Source organism: Portunus trituberculatus, chromosome 47 (genome assembly GCF_017591435.1).
Source record: "Portunus trituberculatus isolate SZX2019 chromosome 47, ASM1759143v1, whole genome shotgun sequence".
Classification (NCBI taxonomy): domain Eukaryota; kingdom Metazoa; phylum Arthropoda; class Malacostraca; order Decapoda; family Portunidae; genus Portunus; species Portunus trituberculatus.
In genome coordinates, this window is record NC_059301.1 from 30,558,912 (window position 1) to 30,578,911 (window position 20,000).

The 20,000-nt window shown below is 35.5% G+C and overlaps 3 protein-coding genes across 9 annotated transcripts in view; 2 read left to right on the plus strand and 1 right to left on the minus strand.

Moving 5' to 3' along the window:
- The window catches only part of LOC123498068 (double-strand-break repair protein rad21 homolog), a 21,526-nt gene extending 11,494 nt beyond the window's left edge, over positions 1-10,032 (plus strand). For all 3 annotated transcript variants that reach the window (XM_045245155.1, XM_045245157.1, XM_045245156.1), the window contains 2 exons: positions 7,142-7,291; positions 7,569-10,032. In XM_045245155.1, the coding sequence (XP_045101090.1) occupies positions 7,142-7,291; positions 7,569-7,694 (276 nt within the window). In that variant the 3' untranslated portion in view covers positions 7,695-10,032. The remainder of the gene's footprint in view (positions 1-7,141; positions 7,292-7,568) is intronic.
- On the minus strand, positions 8,370-19,505 carry LOC123498071 (protein LZIC-like). 5 transcript variants are annotated; one of them, XM_045245166.1, is made up of 7 exons: positions 19,359-19,505; positions 18,932-18,946; positions 18,166-18,279; positions 17,684-17,819; positions 16,448-16,603; positions 16,139-16,259; positions 8,370-10,499 (listed from the first exon to the last, which is right to left on the minus strand). In XM_045245166.1, the coding sequence occupies exons 3-7, from the start codon at positions 18,264-18,266 to the stop codon at positions 10,480-10,482; spliced, it is 534 nt and encodes a 177-aa protein (XP_045101101.1). In that variant the 5' UTR covers positions 18,267-18,279; positions 18,932-18,946; positions 19,359-19,505; the 3' UTR covers positions 8,370-10,479. The 5 variants fall into 5 exon arrangements, with proteins under 5 accessions (XP_045101101.1, XP_045101096.1, XP_045101099.1 ...); XM_045245161.1 differs by lacking the exon at positions 8,370-10,499 and adding an exon at positions 13,624-15,264; XM_045245164.1 differs by lacking the exon at positions 8,370-10,499 and adding an exon at positions 13,624-15,264 and having other exon boundaries at positions 18,166-18,266; positions 19,359-19,501.
- Positions 19,506-19,887: 382 nt separating this feature from the next.
- Positions 19,888-20,000, plus strand: part of LOC123498069 (fructose-bisphosphate aldolase-like) — a 16,109-nt gene continuing 15,996 nt past the window's right edge. Inside the window, exon 1 of the mRNA XM_045245159.1 lies at positions 19,888-20,000. This exon is cut by the window's right edge and continues 39 nt beyond it. The gene's annotated coding sequence lies outside the window, so the exon portion shown is untranslated.

Consider the following 20,000-nt stretch of genomic DNA (forward strand, 5'->3'; position numbering starts at 1 on the left):
TATGTGTGTAACGCTCAGCCCCGTTGACAGCTCTCAGCCGTCGCAAGTTCTCTACCCTGTATATTTGTACATAATCGTCTTAGGTTTGTAATTTTCACAAACGTTATGAGTCAACATACGGGGCAAGTTTACACTACTTTCAACTTACCTACAAGTCCTCACTTGTCACTCACAACAGGAAATATTCGAGTGCCGACAGTTCAGGCTTTGTACTGGATGTGGATAGACATGGCTGGCTTTCCGCGCCGCCCGAGGCAGGAGAAGATAATTCTTTCTCTTGCTGAGGCAATAGATATGGTGTTAGAGTCAGATGAGTACGTTGACAGTGCCTCAGATGACTCTTCTGGGGAGGAATATGTCCCTACAGCAGAGGATCTGGAAGAAATGGAGCCTCCAATTTTACCATCGTCCCGATGTGGTTCCGATGTGAACGCACGCTCATACCCTTCATCTCCATCACCTCCACCATCATTACAGCTACCCTCAGATGATGATACTGATGGCAATGATGAAGATGAAGATGGCCCACTGAGCATCCTATATTCGTTGGGGCTGCAGAAACAAGGGAAGAAGATAGGACTTGACGGTGAAGTGTGTGGTGACGAGGCTAAGACATTGCTAATGCCTCAATTGCCTTCTCCAACATTACCTCCTGTCTCTCCCTTAAAAAACACTTCCAAAATCTACCAAGAACAAAGAGCTTTGCAGGAAAATGGTAATGATGAAGAGATAAAATATGCAGCTAAGCCCGTATCAACATCGATTAGACGCCGTCTCTATGGTCAAGAAATGACACATCATGACTTCCTTCATGAATCAACATCACCACATGTTGCTAAAACAACTGATTCTCTATTCAGGAACATCCTAACAAAGCAATAATATATTATATGCATAAACCAATGCCTGATGTGTGATACTGAAGGACGGGCAACGCTGCACTTCCCTCCCCGCCACGGGCTGGATGACTCGCGGAGCATAACCTTCTCTACTGTGTGCTAAATGGCTACAGTGAGTGGTTTCATGTACTTCAGGTGTTATAACTTTGGGTTTCCAGTGGATTTTTGGGAAAAAAAATTTTCGAAAAATTTGGCGGGTCTGGGTGTTACCTCATCCCACAACTTTGGCGGGGCTCGACGGGTTAAGTACAATATAGCAACATGAGCACTTTTATAGATATAATTTTACTGAAACATGTCTTGAATATTCTAATTTGATGTTTGATAAAGACATGATTGCTCTGGAGCTAATATATATTAACAAAGATTTTTAACTAAAAGTTTCACTTAGCTCAACTGTTACACTTAGAGTTGTTCCTAACTTTCTAACTTATGCTGAGAATAAGTCTTAAATGTAAGACAAGTCCAGAGCTAGCTTAAAACAGTTAACCAAAGATGGCTGACAGGCAAGCCATTGCCCATCACCTAAGAATTATCAGCCCTGTAAGGATGTTGTAGATGACCAAAGGAACTCTTAATTGTTAGATATACAAGGTGTAACACAAGTTTCAGCAAATACTGCTAGAGGCAAAAGTACAAGTACAAATTCTATGCACATATGCATTTTGATGTTTTGTTTAGCCTTGGGGTGAAATAAGAGTGTGGCAGCTAGGCCAAGCTAGCTGTCTTACCTTGTAGAAACACCAAGTCAACAGGTTCCACCTTACTGTAAGTGTGTAGCATTTTCAACAGCCTTTCCATCCCTCCCCCCCTTTCTCTCTCTCTCTCTCTCTCTCTCTCTCTCTCTCTCTCTCTCTCTCTCTCTCTCTCTCTCTCTCTCTCTCTCTCTCTCTCTCTCTCTCTCTCTCTCTCTCTCTCTCTCTCTCTCAGATCATACAATTCAATCTAAAATATACATATTTACTTTGGTGCTTAACTTATAACAACTGATCAGCCACAGCCCTTCCATCTCTTTCCCTAATCAGGCAGGATGTCACATAGCCTATTATTTTGTCATTGACTACAGCTATGCAAACAGTGTATAATAATTATCAGTTAATTACCTCTCCATCAATACTACTTATCTCAATACAGGATGCTGCAACACCCCCAAAGACTTGTAGAAATGATAACAGAATATCTCATAATTTCAACATCAGGCAATCTGCATCAGCATGTTATAATTTCTACGAGTTTTGGGGTATTACAGTATCCTGTTATGAGACAAGTAGTATTGACTGGCAAGTGATTTATCAGTAAACATTACACAATGTTAGCATGGCTATAATTAATGACAAATAAAACAATAGGCTTCATGTTACCTTGCTTGACTGGACGGGAATGGGGAAGAAGGCTAGCCAGCCATTTGAACTTTCAAGTCAAGATGGTGACAATAAATACCTTTATTAAGATTGTATTGCAGGATTTTGACAGGGAAAAGAAGAAAAAGAAACACACACACACACACACACACACACACACACACACACACACACACACACACACACACACACACACACACCGCGTAGTGTAGTGGTTAGCACGCTCGACTCACACTCGAGAGGGTCCAGGTTCGAGTCCTGGAGGCGGCTAGGCAAATGGGCAAGCCTCTTAATGTGGTGAATTACACACACACACACACACACACAGTTGAAAATGCCACACTTATAGTAAGGTAGAGTATGTGGACTTGGTGTTTCTACGACATAAAACAGCCACCTGGCACAGCCATTGTATCAGTTACCCTGCCACACTTGATGACACCACATGGCTAAACAAAGTATCATGATATATATGTATGTGTAATATTTTCTGCTTTGAATAGCTTGTACTTAAGCCTCAGTATTTGTAGAAACAGTAAGGAATGATGAACTGACTTTAATAATTGAAGTATTAGTGTTATTTAGCCAACAGGAAATGCAGCTCGGCAGCAATTATGACCTTTGGTCTTCCTGTGTCTTGTCTTTGACATGTCTCTTTCATCTTATTAATTGAGCTTCATGCAGCTTTTTTTGTTGCTAAATGAGTAAAGCCCTTCAGAAGAAATCTTTCTACATAATACTGACTGGATGATGAAGGAAAATCTCACTTTTGGTCCAGCTGTGTTACTTCTATTGGCCCTTTTGGCTTTAAGAATCATCATACTAAAGAAAAGAACTAGAAAGAGGGCACTGCTAAGTGAGAGTAGTGAGGCAATGCTGGCTTAAGGATGTAAACACTGAAACAAAATGCACTCACCTTGTGCAGCATCTAATTAGTGTATTGATTAATATACACAAATTTATGTGCTCAAAATCTGATAAATTTTTATTTCTTATTTCAAAAAATTAAATAAGCTGCACATTAACTCAGTTGAAATATATATGATTTTACTGTTTTCTTCTTCACCATGTCATACTGGATTTTAGGAGTTTTGTCTCACCCAAGGCCTCAAAAAATTAGAGATAAGCACAGGTCTAAGCAGAAATCTGAGACAAAATGAAAATCTCTGTTAACTTCTCGGCAGAGGGTCTGTATATAGACATTTCGAAATTGGGACTTTCTGTCAGATTATCATTATATATATAGACGTTTGTTTTGATTTTACCACACTAAGTTGTAGTGTGATCTGTATATAAACGATTCCTTACAAAAAGCAAAATTTTTTAAATTAATAACTATTTAGCATCTCATATACCCAAACATTGGCCAATATTGCCTCTCAAGGCCAGTCACCAGTTGTGCTTTGTTGATGGTGGATGTGCTACACACATAAGCTAATATTGGCAATTTTTTGCATTTTTTCATACTTTCTTTTATTATTAGTCTATCATGTTAAGGATAAAGAACTGTACCACTTGCCAGCAACATTGCCTAAAAATGAATAGGTACAAAACAATCATGTGAAAAATATGAAAAGTGGAATTAAATTATGTCCAAGTCACAAGTCCTGAATGTGAGTAACTCCAAACTTTTGTACAAATATACTGATGTACATTATCATCATTCAAATACAAATAACACCTATACAGCAATACTCCGCTTAACGAACAGGATAAGGGATGTCAAAGCAGTTCGTAGAGCATAAATTCGTTAAGCGGACGTAATTTTCCCATAGGAAATAATGGAAATGGGATGCGTTCTGGGCTGGTCTCCAACATACAACATGGGTTAAAAAAAATTATACATACGTTTCGTAGTGTATTTGGCCACCGATGTACCACTACTTTTATGATGTCATATGAGTCATTGGAAGTTAGAGGAGCTACATAGAAATTCTCTCACTGATAGCTCCACTGTAATTTGTGCAGGAGCGAATCAAAGTTCGCCGCCAGTGAGGTAGAGTCTAGCGTATTGCACTAACGCAGGTAATGTGTTAAGTGCAGAGCGGGAGAGAGTGAGACAGAGGCAGCCAATACCAGCACCAGGAGCTGGATCCAAGATTCTTTAACAACATCAGAGCAACCTCCTGCCGCAAAATGGTATCCATGAACGCTTGGAGGGATGGTAATGAGGTTGCTCTGAGGTTGCTGGGAACACCACCTCTCGAGGTGGTGTTACTGTCTTATATATGCATTTATGTTTACAAAACAATATTTCTATTATCTTTTTACAAACGTTGCCCCCAAGAAAGGATTGTTTTGTAATGCATAAAGTGAAATCTTACATGGAATACCAAAAAATAAAGCAGAGATGAGATTGGCCACAGATGAGGCAGAGACTCGGTCACTTCTTGTGACCCTTTTAGCTTGCATGTTGCTTTCACCACGATATTAAATTTATGTTTCCACTCCTCTATTGCCTGCTATAATGGATATCATATCTTAGTATTCATATACGCTCATGCCATAAGGATAACCTCGACTCCGTGGCACTAAGTGATAGTGAATTACTAATGAAATACCGCAGTATTTCATTAATTCACTATCACTCACTGCCACGGAGTCAAGGTTATCCTCATGGCATGAGCGTATATGAATACTAAGATATGATGTCAGTTATAACAGGCAATAGAGGAGTGGAAACATAAATTTAATATCATGGTGATAGCAACATGCAAGCTAAAAGGGTCACAAGAAGTGACCGAGTCGACGCAAGTCTCCACCTCGTCTGTGGGCGATCTCATCTCTGCTTTATTTTTTGGTATTCCATGTAAGATTTCACTTTATGCATTACAAAACAATCCTTTCTTGGGGGCAACGTTTGTAAAAAGATAATAGAAATGTTGTTTTGTGAACATAAATGCATATATAAGACAGTAACACCACCTCGAGAGGTGGTGTTCCCAGCAACCTCAGAGCAACCTCATTACCATCCCTCCAAGCATTCATGGAAGCCATTTCGTGGCAGGAGGTTGCTCTAACATTGGTAAAGTTTCTTGGATCCAGCTCCTGGCAGCCAATGAACACTTGTAGGCGGGCTACCAACCGCCAACAGCAACAAATCTTTGTGGATGGTATTTTATGAAGGTTGGTATGTGAGCAGGAGGTTGTCTGTACCAACATAGACAACAACCAGCTTCTTGGATCCGGCCCCAGGAGCGCTAGAGACAGAGGCGGGGAGCCAGCCAATCATAGGAAAGCTGCCGCGTTCGGTCCCTCACACAAATTCAAACCCAGAAAATTTGCTAAAACGGAAAGGGTTGTACGTTATGCGGACTTTTTGGTCTAATTTATATAGCACGTTAAACCGGAAATTTGTTAGACGAAGGTTCGTTAAGCGGAGTATTACTGTATACAGATTCAATTGTTTGTTCAGTTTTATGGCAGTCTCTCTCTCTCTCTCTCTCTCTCTCTCTCTCTCTCTCTCTCTCTCTCTCTCTCTCTCTCTCTCTCTCTCTCTCTCTCTCTCTCTCTCTCTCTCTCTCTCTCTCTCTCTCTCTATATATATATATATATATGTCACTTATTCAGTTTTGTGGCAGAGTCTATATTTAGATTCAGTTGTTTGTTCAGTTTTGTAGCAGTGTGTGTGTGTGTGTGTGTATATATATATATATATATATATATATATATATATATATATATATATATATATATATATATATATATATATATATATATACCATATTTTACAGCTTACAAAATGCACTTTTTATCCTAAAAAATACCCTGAAAAATACTAGTGCGTCTTCCAAGGTGAATGTTGTATTGTAAGGCAGCATCCAACCTCAAGTGAGCTTGGACACTTGACAGATAGCGACCTGGATTTGTATGTTGAGTCGTTACATTATGATGTTAGCTTAAGTACTATTTAATTTAGCCTTTTATATTATGTAAACTCAGTACTTAGGTGTTACAAGTATTTCCAATACCATAATCCTTCCTGCAGCCTACTCATCGTGTGGAGAAAACGGGCTGCTCCCTCGTCTCATTGCAACACACAAATACAAGCACACGAACACACACATCATGCCTGGTGCCTTTATACCTTTATTAATAGAACATCCAAGTGGCTTACTCATTCAAGCAAGAGTCAAAACTCTACTTGTGAATTGTATTCACATTGATAAAGCCTGTGAAGCACGACTGCAAAATAAAATAAATACAAACTGCAGCACTGACGTGTTTGGTTTCGGCGATTGGACAAGTGATTCCGTAATGTAAATAACAGGTCCAAAACATGCTGTCGCCCGCCACTAAAACAAGAAGAGATGGACTGTTTCACTGTGTATATGTATTTACCCATGGTGTTTTTATTTACATAGTTTTAAATTTGTGGTGAGTGCTCCAGCAAATTTGTAATGAGTGGTGAAACAATAGTGTCTTGCAGGCTCCTTGCTTCTGATGTTTTTGTGTTCAGTGGTCGGGTATATGGTGAATGCGTTCTTGTATGAGAATGACTTTTTTTTTCTTAGAAATTTCTTTCAAATATTAGGGTGCATCTTCCAAGATGCAGCGTCTTGCAAGTCAGTAAATATATATATATATATATATATATATATATATATATATATATATATATATATATATATATATATATATATATATATATATATATATGTCAATCTGGAATGTCCATTTGCTTGGAAACTATATATTGACATATGGATTAAAGTCAGTAGTCTATATATAGACAATTTTTTATTTGGTAGTACACTCATCTGCCCTGCCGCCAGAAATAGGTTAGTATGGCCCTTGGTGTTAACTTTCTCAGTACATTTCAGTGAGTGGCTAGAGGTTGCTTTCACTTCGTTATCATACATAAGACTATTCGTTTTGCAGGAGGAACAAGCAGATGATGAAACTTATGAGCAGTTTGAGGAGCGTGTGGTTAACAAACGTGCTGGTCAGATGTTTGTCAGCATCAAGAAACGTCTCAGAAATAACAATATCCTATTCTCAGAATTGGTACATGGTAACAATAGAAAGCAGGTAAGCTATATATCTTCGTTTTTTATTTCAAAGATCAAAGTTTTGTAAAACATATTGTTAATTGATCTTATATATGCAATGATCACATTCATATTGCTGTTACTGTGTTATCAATATTTTATGAATCCTCTTTGATGATGCTCAGCAGATATTGTAACTACCTGTAAGATGGTTTCAATGAGTGATGGGAATGCTGAGGCAGATGTGTTAATAGCAGTATGACTTTTACAAAGTTGTATATCGTAGGAATACAGCTAATGATTTGATTTTATTTCAGGTGGCTCAGAAGTTTTATACTATGCTGGTATTGAAGAAGCTCCAGGCTGTTGAACTTAGCCAAGATGGACCCTTCACAGAAATGTTCCTCAGCAGAGGACCTTTGTTTGATAATGCTTCATTGTAAGCATGATACTGTTTGGGTCAAAAGAGAAAAAAAAGGAGCAGTGTGCCTAAGGAGATGGACTTTTCCTTTTTAAGTTGGAAATTATTTTGTTTAATAATGCAAGGCATTTAGATTTTTACCAAGAAATGTGAAGGCTCCCTTTTAATTTACACACACACACACACACACACACACACACACAGAGGCTTTTTTCTCCTGAATGATGCTGTATTGCATGTGCTAGCCATACTAATTAATGGTCCATATTTGTAATCAGTATATCAGGATTTAGAAGATTTCTTTTAATTTATTTTTGATACATTGTGTGGTCTGTTAAAAATTATATGCATTCTTGGGATAATAATTTGGTGTTTATAATTCTGTCAGTTTGGCATTACAAACTATTTTGTCTCTTTGGCTTTTCACATCCTTCCTTATACACACATACACTCATAAGCATGCAATGAAACAATATAAAAGTCACACCATAGCCTATATAGGCTTCCAGGGAGAATAGAAACTGATCCTCACAAACCCCACTGCTCTTCATTCATCTCACTCATGCACAACTACTCTCCATTTCTCCAGAGACATCCCTCTTCCACATGATGCTCTCTTCACTGTGTTCATCCATCCCATTTTGTGATCTTGCCTTAATTTTATACCTCTCTCTCTCTCTCTCTCTCTCTCTCTCTCTCTCTCTCTCTCTCTCTCTCTCTCTCTCTCTCTCTCTCTCTCTCTCTCTCTCTCTCTCTCTCTCTCTCTCTCTCTCTCTCTCTCTCTCTCATTAACTGTCACATCACTAACTATTCTGTTCAATCATCTTTGTCATTTATAACAACTATTTTCCCTCAGACTTTCTCATTTCCTCAGTTGATACATTAATGTCTCCACATGTACTCCAGAGGCATCTCATTTCTTTTATGTTCAAGTTCCTCCTCTTTGCTGATAATAAGAACAAGTGCAGGAAATACATGAAATGGAAGAAAACTAACTGATTGGGAGCTGAATACTTGAGCCAGTAAAGTTACCTGGTCTTTTCAAATTGTTGGCTAGTATCAAGCTTACATAGTTATCATTAGGAATCAGCCAGGGAATGCAGATAATTTGTGATCAGTTAGATACCAGTTTTATTTCTTCAGCTGCATTGTGGAATCCTTCAAGACAGACCCTACCCCTTTACGAAAAAAATAAATAAAATAAGATAAAATAAAAAGACAATACTAATAATTAATAAATAAAATCTTAAAATGGTTTCCAACATAAAACAAAACATAGTTATATTTTATAAATTATTGAAATTAGAAGTTTTAAATTCCAAAGAATTAAAAATAGAAATTAACTTTGCAAGTTTGCATACATTGCAAAGCTGTTTTCACAATGGGTACTTTGGGAAGTGAACCCAATAGTTATCGGGATCATATTTATTATTCATTTGGCTGTGAGTATTAGGATGTAACCTCTCCAATTTAAAATTATATATATATATATTTTTTTTTTATCAGTCATGTCTTTTTTTTTTTTTTTTTTTTTTTTTTTTATGCATGTGTGATGGTAGAGAGAGAGAGGAGAGTTTTTGTGATTGGTTTTTAATTTATGACCATTTGCCAAGGTCTTGTATTTATTTTGAAAATTATCAGTATAGAATGCAAGGTTTTGTAGTTTCCACATTGCAGATTTATTCCAAAGAGTCAATGTCTATGGAATGTACAACACTGCACTGTTTTTTTACACTAGGATACTGTGGAGAGATAAGCTGTTTTAAGGTTATGATGTCCTTATTACACTGAACTCAGTCCAGCGTGTTGTAGTTTGCAGAACGATATACAAAGTACAAATTTTACTTTATGAGATGTCTACAGCAGATCTCTCTTGAGCTCTGGCTTGAAATTGCTCTTTATGATAGTGGTACATGTGAGGGCTTCTTCAGTCACACATTAGATGTCATTATAGAAAGAACTTTATATATAGAGATGTAGGGGGACTTTCTACCTCTACCTGTTGGATATTAAGTTCATTAAGTTAAAACTAATATTCCATAATCTCCATTCTTTTTGCATTAAAATGTGAAAGATATTTCATTATAATTTTACATATGTATTTTTCTGTGTGTTTGTGTGAATGTCAGGCAGTTGAATTGTACAAATGTCATAATAGTTCTGTAAAAGTTTCTAAAAAATTTTAATATGCTCTTTGTGATCCAGTGATATTTTAAGATTTATAAGAACACTGTGTTGACAAAATTGGAATTGAATTACTTAATTATTTTCAGTGTTACCATGTTAGATGTAAAAAATAGACAAAAAAAATCAGAGTATTTATAGAAAACTTTATGGAAAAATACAGTTACTGACAAAAAGGTTTTATTTATAACCATTTGATGTATATTTCATAATCCTACTTTACATTGGTAGTTGTCCGGAGGCAAGAAAATTCAAGTATTGCATTTAAGGTTGATGATATATTGGGACATTTTTCTGGAGGAAAGGTAATAACATCCTTTTTAACTTTAAAGCAAAAATTGTATATCATCACATTTCACTGGGCGCACTAAATCAGATACATATCACAATGTTAATTTCAGGTTTTGCACTTACACTAGCTGACTTTATTTCAGGCCAATTGCCAGTAATAGTAACAATCACCTTCCTCTCAAGAAGCAATGAAATGGCACAGAATGAAATTATATGATGAGTGAAGATATAGAGCACATTCAATATCACAGCCATTAGAAGTAGTGTCACCAGTATCACTAATTTATCTTCAAAAGAGGAGCACTGCAGCTGGTTGCTACAGAACAAGGCAGTCAGTACCGTTTAATCATGCCTTATAAAAAAGAAAAGTAGAAATGTGTAAACATTCTGAAGTACTACATCCTAATACACAGCAGATGACCATCACACTGTACTGAAACATTCATTTTTTCTTATTAGCCCACTTGAAGCAAGTGTGCAATAAAGCAGTATATATATATATATATATATATATATATATATATATATATATATATATATATATATATATATATATATATATATATATATCATAGACTAAGTGTATTGAAAAATAGGAGAAAATACAAATATTGGTACATATTGCATACAATAGTTACTTAAAAGAAAGCAACAAATAAGAGGGTATTAATGGGATGTTAGAGGAAGTCACTAAGAAAATAATTTAGTAATGATGGTAAAACAAAGGAATAACAGGTGGCACTTATTAGTCATAGGAAAAGACTGTATAGAACAATCTGTATTCACTCAATGTTGCTGTATATGAGTAGCTCCATGGGAGAACAATCCTAACATCATCCCCAGTGAAAGCATGTATTCCAAAGCAAAGGGGAGCTCAAGGCGTCCTCTTCCATTAGATGCTGCTTAGATTATTCTCTCTATGACAATATGGTATAAACTTCAATTAAATGTTGCATATGCAGTGGAAGCGGATGTCTTGAGTTCCCATTTCCATGGGAATACACATTTTTTCTGGGGATGGCGCTTGGATCGTTCTCCCACAGAGCTACGCATATCCACTAAAGAAGTGGAAGGTTGGGGGAAGGGATGGTTTAGTTACTGTTCATCATACTCTATCAGGTTCTCATCTTCATCTCCTTTACAGTCATTGTCATCTGCCTCCTGTTCTCCCTTACAGGGACTTGGTATGAGTAATGAAGGGCAGGAGATCCTTGATGTACATAGTAGTGTGGTCATTGGCCCAGGGTGACACGTTTCTTATACGAAAAAATACTGATTGGACAAAAGATGGCTATGGGCTGTGTGCCGTATGCTCTCACTGGCTGGCTAACCTTGAGCCTGTCTGGTTCTAAATCAATGCGCCACTAGGCTCAACTACCAAACACAACATTTGCTTCCCAAATCAATAGGTCGTGAATTCACTGGCTTCTACAAGACTTTCAACCTTATTGATGTTGGAAAACAGTGTGGCAAACAACATAGCCAGATAGAGGAAGAGCTGCCAATTCTGTAGATATGAATACCTTGAAAATCAGGGAGGCGGCACTTGAGCCCCTATGGTTCTAAGGCCATCATATATTATATATATATATATATATATATATATATATATATATATATATATATATATATATATATATATATATATATATATATATATATATATATATATATATATATATATATATATAATTGCTATCAAATACAAACAGCAAAAGATGTCTTACCTCAGTCATCTCCTTTTAAAAGGGATTTCAGCTTAGTACATATATGTATAGATATACAAAATACAAAAGTATATGTTTAAGTAAAGCAGTTAGATCATTACCATTAAATCAGCAATCAAGTAACAGCAGTATTACATTGGTTTTGTAAGTGTTTCTGAAGTAAGTATGAGGTGATTATAAGGAACTTTGTTACTCACATGTGGCAGGCATGTGGCTTGGAGACCTTATAGTGAGGTGATGTACTTACTATTGATACTACTGTTTTACTATTGATTCAACCTGTTTGCCATGTTGCCTATTATAAGTAACATTCATTTTTTTTATGCATGAAGTATTACATTGCAACAATATTTTGTGACCAGGGGTGTTTCCATGACCAAATTAGTCTCTCTCTCTCTTTCTTTTATCTCCTCTGTCAGAAAGCAATATTTTAGTGCATTAATATGTTATAGTAAAAAAAGTAATAGGAATAACATTGGCAAAGAGGAAATAAAAAAAAATATTATATTCTTGAATGTTAGACACAAACTTCTCCTTCATGGCAGAACTTGGTGAGCCTGTATTGTTTTGGTGACTTTATGAACACTAGCAGATATGTGGTTGTCCTAGATAGCAGTCTGCTCTTTCATGTGTTACTGTTAATTTCTTGAATCCCTCATGCAGACCAAATATATAGATATCTATATCTATATCAATCAATCTATCTATCTATCTATCTATCTATATATATATATATATATATATATATATATATATATATATATATATATATATATATATATATATATATAAGAGAGAGAGAGAGAGAGAGAGAGAAATATATATATATATATATATATATATATATATATATATATATATATATATATATATATATATATATAATCATACAGTGGGGCCGCCGTGGTGTAGTGGGACTGTGCGCGCTCTGTGGGCTGAGGGTTCTAAAGTGCACTGGTTCAAATCCTGGCCATGGTCCGAGGTTAGGAAGGGCATCCACTCAGGGTAACGGTTCCCAATGCCAAAACCAAAGTCCTCCTGACTCTTTTGTCAGGAGGCACCATCCTAGCCCTAATATAATAGGGAAACCGGACGTGAAAAAAATATATATGTATATATATATATATATATATATATATATATATATATATATATATATATATATATATATATATATATACAGTGGTACCTCGACATATGATTTTAATCCGTTCCGTGACGATCATTGTATATAAAAAAAATTGTATATTAAATAAATTTTTCCCATAGAAATTAATGGAAATAAAATTAATTTGTTCTTGTGATACAAATTTATCCCCACCCAAAATTAACATGCTTTAAATACCAACCAAATATAGATTTAATATAAGATAAATACAATGTTTATTGTATGCATGATATAAATGAACTATATTGCCCAAAATAACAACTTAACCTGCAAAATTCGGGACACATCGATAGATGTTCATCATGTAAGACTCAGGGCATGTCGATAGACATTTAGGCTTTATACTGCTATATTTTGGCTATTTTCTTCCCGTTTTCTTTGCTTGTGAGCTGGCAACACTCATCAAGAGTAAACATATGCTCTACATCACTGTGTCACCAACGATGGATGGTGAGGGCAGAGCAACAATGATTTAACTGTGTCTGATTCCGCCACCTCTCCGTGTCCCTTACTTCTATACCTTGGGTCTCTTGCCATGTTACAGGGAGACAACTTTTGAATGAGAGTGGTATCAGAACAGGAGAGAGAGAGAGAGAGAGAGAGAGAGAGAGAGAGAGAGAGAGAGAGAGAGAGAGTGAGAGAGAGAGAGAGAATACAAGAGGCCTGTTTTCTCTCGCTTTAGCCAAGGCCGCTGAACCCGATTGGACGCAAGGCCACGTAATCCGATGATACTACCTCATTCTACCTGTGATATTTTGGTGACCATGACATCTAGAGACTTCTGTTTTTTTGCACTGAAAAGAGGAAGAGTTGCTTGTGGACAGAACACTATTTGTACTCACTTCTTTATTGAATTTCTAAGTGTAATCAGTATGTAAATACAGGCTATTTTGTGTGTTTCTCGCCAAACTTTTACTTTTGGGACCCATAATCATGGGGTCTTGAGTTCACAAAACTTAAGAAAAAATACACACTTCCAAGGAGCACAGACACATACATGCACAAAGGATGAACAACAATAAAGAACACAGGCTGAATGTTCGGGTGGACGCGGGTAGCTGAGCGATCACTGCGCCACCTATCGATGGCTATTCGTATCTTAAAAATATCTTCGTATTTCAAAGCGTAAATTACATGAAATTTTTCGTTGTACATAAAAATATTGTACGTTGGGGCAATCATATCTCGAGGTATTACTGTATATATATATATATATATATATATATATATATATATATATATATATATATATATATATATATATATATATATATATATATATATATATATTCTTTTTTTTTTTTCCTTGAGACATTTCTCCAGGCTATTTTCTTAGCTTTAAAGTGACTGATAATTAATAAAGAAAGGTGCTGTGTAGCAAGAAGTAAGTAATATCAAGATTCCTGGTCAGGCATTGCAATCAACTGATAAAACACTGACAGAAATGCAAGGTATGCTTATCCAACCTATTGTCCCAAGACATGCCAGAGGCCTGGTTGAATGGGGTTTAGTTATCACTGGCCAAAGTGCTCCCTTTCCCATGAATTACGTGAAGGGTTGGATGTTTGTAGCCTAGGTGTTCCAAAGCACATCATCTCACCTATTCACAAGTTTACAAGATTGTATACTTTTTGCTCAGTGTCTTCTTGTTATGTGTTGTATACTTTTGTGTTTAAGTGATGAGACATTTAGTACAGGTGGTGAAGGAATAGTTTTCATGTACTCAAAGGTAATAGTTTGTTTTGGTAAAGAAATAAAGAAGCACTGTAAAATGCACACTTTCCATTGAACACTGCCATCCAGTAATCAGAGCACTGATCCCCCAACATGTTCCTCCAAGAAGAAGGAGCTTGCCTCTCTAATGTCCAAGAACAAGTACTGTATATATGATATTTTGATATATCATGATATATTCTGTAGATGTTCATGTGTCTGTCTTACTTCTTCAGCTAATTCTTTCATTTCTTAAGTTTGTCTGCCAACAACATTCAAAATCTAATCCTATATTCTGTATACATATTGATATCTTAGTCAAAATAAAATCTGATGTTATTAAGGGCCATACATAATTTCTTCAAATCACATTCTTATTCTATAAATGGACACTTTTCTTGAGGTGTTACCTTTGTCAAGGTAAAGGCATCATAGGTGTGATTAGTTGATTGATGCAGACAACTACCAAAGTCCTTGCCTGGCCATCTCTAGAACCTTATGGTCAGATCCTGTTGGCACCAAAGTATAATGTGAAAAAGATTTAAGTGTATTGCTTATATATATATATATATATATATATATATATATATATATATATATATATATATATATATATATATATATATATATATATATGAATTATCATCTCTTAAGTCCTTTCATAGAAATCACTAAGGTAAGGTAAATGCAGTTGCATATATAAATTTTTTGCTTGCAAGAGTCCATATTTTTGTCATTCTTTTTTTTGCATAACCTTTCCAGTTTTCCTAGCATAATAGTGTTCCTTCAAAACATGTTCTCTAATAAGTCTTCCTACATGTAAAGATTTCATAATTTTTCTTTAATAATATATTTTCTAAACCAAGTAATATCAACTAATGAATGAAATACAGTGGAACCTTGGTTCATGGAGAAATCAGTTCACGAACATACTTTTTTAGTGATTTTTCCAGTGGTTCCCCTTAGCAGGCAAGCACATGCTCTGTTGTGTTTTGTAGCTCCTGCCATGTAAAGTGTTCCTCAGAATGTTGCATATGTAAGCATTACTCTTTGGGTCCTTTTTGCAGCTATTGAGTTATTTTAGTCTTCTTCATTGCAGTAAAAAGCAACCTAAATATGTTATGGTGGAATTCAAGGAAACAACAGCAAAACATGAAAATGGTTTCCTTGTTTTCGCCATTCCCAGACAGCATTGCATAGCAAAACCCACTCTCTGTATAATTTTGAAGAATGTGCTGGTGAATATGTAGTTATGTATGCATATGGCTGCTTTTCAATTTAAAAAATTGTTTCAGTCTGCAAATATTTTAGTTTGCAATGAGAGTCACAGAATGGATTAAGTTCATGAATCAAGGTTCCACTTTAGTACTTGAAAATACTGACCTTTTTCATCTGTTACAACATCAAAATTTTTCATAACAGTTGATGCATGTGCATCCAGAAACTGCATTTCTGTAGGGGACAAAGTTTCCCCAAGCTTCTGTAGAGCACTTAGTACTTCAACCTGAGAAGTGACATTAACTATTAGTTTTTAAGTAATTTTTTAATACAATTTCTAAAATATAAGGCACTGTTCTATTAGAACTTTTACAATATTCATACTAAACATCAACTAAGATACAAACTAATTTGAAAATTAATTATATGTCTTATTAGTGGGATATGATTCTTTAACATCCTATAAGTTCTTACCTTCTGTTGTTCATATACATCCAATGGCAGCTTGCCAATCTTCTGGTCTCTTTCAATTTGTGAGAGCTTTTCCCTTAACTGGTCTGGTTGTTTCTTTGCAAACATCTGAATGACCTCTGGTGTCTTGAAGGCTTGAGATATGGCTGCTTGAATAGCCTAAAAATTAATAACAATATATAAATAGATATGTAAATATGTTAAGACTTAATCACAAACTGTAGAATGAATGAATGAAACAGGATTAGCATTCACAACATAAACAAAAATATAGTTTTCAATGAAGGCTAGAAAAAAGTGGATGGAGGTAATACACACCTCTATGTAAATAAAAAAATTTCTCCAAAGAATAAAAAGAGAAAAAAAACTGGATAGCAAAGCAATGAACCTCAACTAATGCAGATAATTCAAAGATAAAGTGTAGTATAGCCTTAATGTCCCCATTAAAGAGATATTACTGCTTGCTGTCATCTACCTATCTACCTATTCATATCTCATTCAACAAAATTCATGTCTAGATATCCTATTTTAATTGTTATTTTAGGTTCAAGATTTTGTAATGCTGGTTTTTCTTTTTCTGGTGGTTTATCATTACATTTGAGGACATGTCATATTTTTCAGTCATGGTTCTCTAATCTCTCTATTAATCATGAAAGGTGCTATGAGATATATAGACCGCTAAAGTGTGAGTGGATGTGTGCATTATAAATGCTAAGCTAACAACTTTTCTGTCATATTCTAGCCAATGTTAACATCCAACAGTTTGTGTGAAGTAGAACAGCAACTTCATCTGAGCAGTGTTACACATATATAAACATAATAAGAGTTACTACTCCAAGGCGGGAGGCTGTGGCATAGTGGATAAGGTGGTGAGCATGGGATCAGGCAGACGTCCACGCATAGGTTCTAATCCCACCACATACCGCTTTGAAGCTATACCATTTTTTGAATGGTTTAAAGTTACCTATATGTTACCATGATACCCAGATTCTAGGTAGTTACACCAAAGAAGCGTTTGGGTGGTGATAAGGGTCCTAATATGGCTACTACTGTAAATAAAATTACCTGCATCACTAATGGGAGGAAGCTTCACAGCACTTCCCACATATACTCTTCCAGTATGCCTACAGGTGCTATAGGCCATAACATTAAGAAAAAAAAATAATAATAATAAGACATTATAAGCCACAAAAATCAAAATTATTACTTATTGATAACATAGTGTACATCAGAACTTACCAACTGCATAGCACTAAATGAGTCAACCAGGGTCATATCTCCACTTGTCATGCGGGAAAGTGACGACTGAAACTCATTTAGCTGCTCAAGAGTGTCCTTGCGGGCATCTTCATATTCCTCGGGGTCTAGCTCTGCCCTGTCATTATCAATATAACCATGCATATATGTTAACTAGTAATTAACATTACACATATTATTTTTCCATATTTTGTTCTTTATAAAATACAACCAAAAAAATTGCAAAAATAAAACTCAATGTGTAAAAATCATGTGAATTTAGTGTGGTGGTCAGTATATTCTGCTAATAATTCTATTGCTAAATTTTCAGTAATGTCTCTGCTAAGTGCTGGGAAAAGTTTTTTGATAATGGGTTTCATTAATCAGATAAAGAAAAAAAACAATAATTAAGCCAATTGCAAATTTAGCTTCTGTCTCAGATCTACTTATCATTTAAGTAGAAAGAGAACCTCTGAAACTCTTACTTGCATTCTTCAAGATCTGCCAGTTGTGTCATCAACCGGTCAAGCTGCTCCTCCATCTGCTGCCGGAGCCGATGGGTCTCACTCTCTCCTCGACTCACCATCTTTACAGTTGTACTGGTATTAATGGAATTATGAATTACGTAGAATTCTGTGAGTATAGCATTATTCATTTTTTTTTCTCTGGCAATGTATAGCAAGTAGATAAGTATGACAGCATAAAATAATTTGAACACTGGAGTAAATTCTTAGTTTTTTTAATAATAGTGGCACTGGCTTACATAAAAAAAAAAGCCCACTGAGATGCCACTTCCCAAAGAAAAGTAAAAAAGATCATCTGAATTTGGAGGACGAGTGTCTTGAAAATGTATCTAAATTCTGAACACCGAGACAGGAATGTTGGTGTGCTTCTGAATATTGTAGCATGAATAAGTTTTAACATTTAGGGGCATTATATATAATATTCCTCTCTGTATCACAGCTCTCAGTCTGTCATGTATGTCAGCCTCTCAATTCATCAATCCTGTTGGGTTAGGATGATACATTAGCTTAGAACTTGCCAAGAGTTTATTAGAATAATTGATGTTGACATTGAGAAGAAATATGTAACCCAAAAGGATGTAATTTTTTTCATTTTCACACATATATCACACTAACATTACTAACCTCTGTGATGCATAGCCCAATGTGTGTTAAATAACTACAATTCTTTATGAGTCATGTCTTATTAGAATATAATGCACCAGAAAAGTATAGTTTGTCTACCTACCTTTTTCGCGTTGGCCTGTGAGGGAAAGATTCTTTGTAAGTGAGACTGAACAATAACTGATAATATTCAGTGTTTAGTGACAATATTTCCACGAGTTAATACTAGTGTGACTAATATTCCCATTTCTCAGTTCCTGTCACATGAAATGCCTTCCATGTGCCATGAATCCCTTCAGTGTATATTATATCACTGATAACTTTAACGATACTATTAGCACCTGATAAAATTGCAAAAATCTGTTTTAGCACATACAGATAACATGAACTTTCACCTACACTCAGAAATAAACATAATCATACTTTAATAACAACATAACAAGGCTTATGATGTCTGTAAAATGTACCAGTGTGGCAGTACAAAAGTACTATATGAATTAATATTTACATTACAATCTACATGCATATATATAATATATATGTATATATACCAGTGGTAACTGCTTTCCAGTCCTTGTCACTATCAGCTGATGAGTGTCATTTTAACAGGGCAACGTAGGGTAACGTTTGACAACTTGAAAGTCTTCCTTCTGGCCAACACGAACCTGTGACTGCAGGATCGTGTTCTAGGCAGAATACAGACTACTGATGTGTGTTCAACATTCTATCCCTTAAATTTTAAAAGAATAAGGGATGAAAAAAAAAATGTGATTAAGTGAGTGATGATAATATGACACACTACAATGAGTCTTATTAATTATTTCCTGATGAAAGTGTGAGAAAAGGTTAATTGTAAAAATATGTATTTATTGCTTCGTACAAGAATAATATAAATAATGTAATGATAATGTTCTCATGCGACTGACAGAAATCTCAGGTTGCATCGTCTACGGTACCTAACTAATTATATCTAGGTAGGTAAGTGATATTGTATGAAAAATTAACCGTAAGAAAATTTGTTTACTGTTCTACATGAAGAACGTATCAAGTGGACTTTCCTTCCACAGTTAGACTTCCTGCATTTGTTATTTTCCTTCTGGCCGCGCTGTTTGCTTCCTATGAGTCATCAAAATCACGCCATCAACTAAGCTGTGTAGTGTGTGGTCGTGACAGTGACGCCCCTCCTTCGTTAC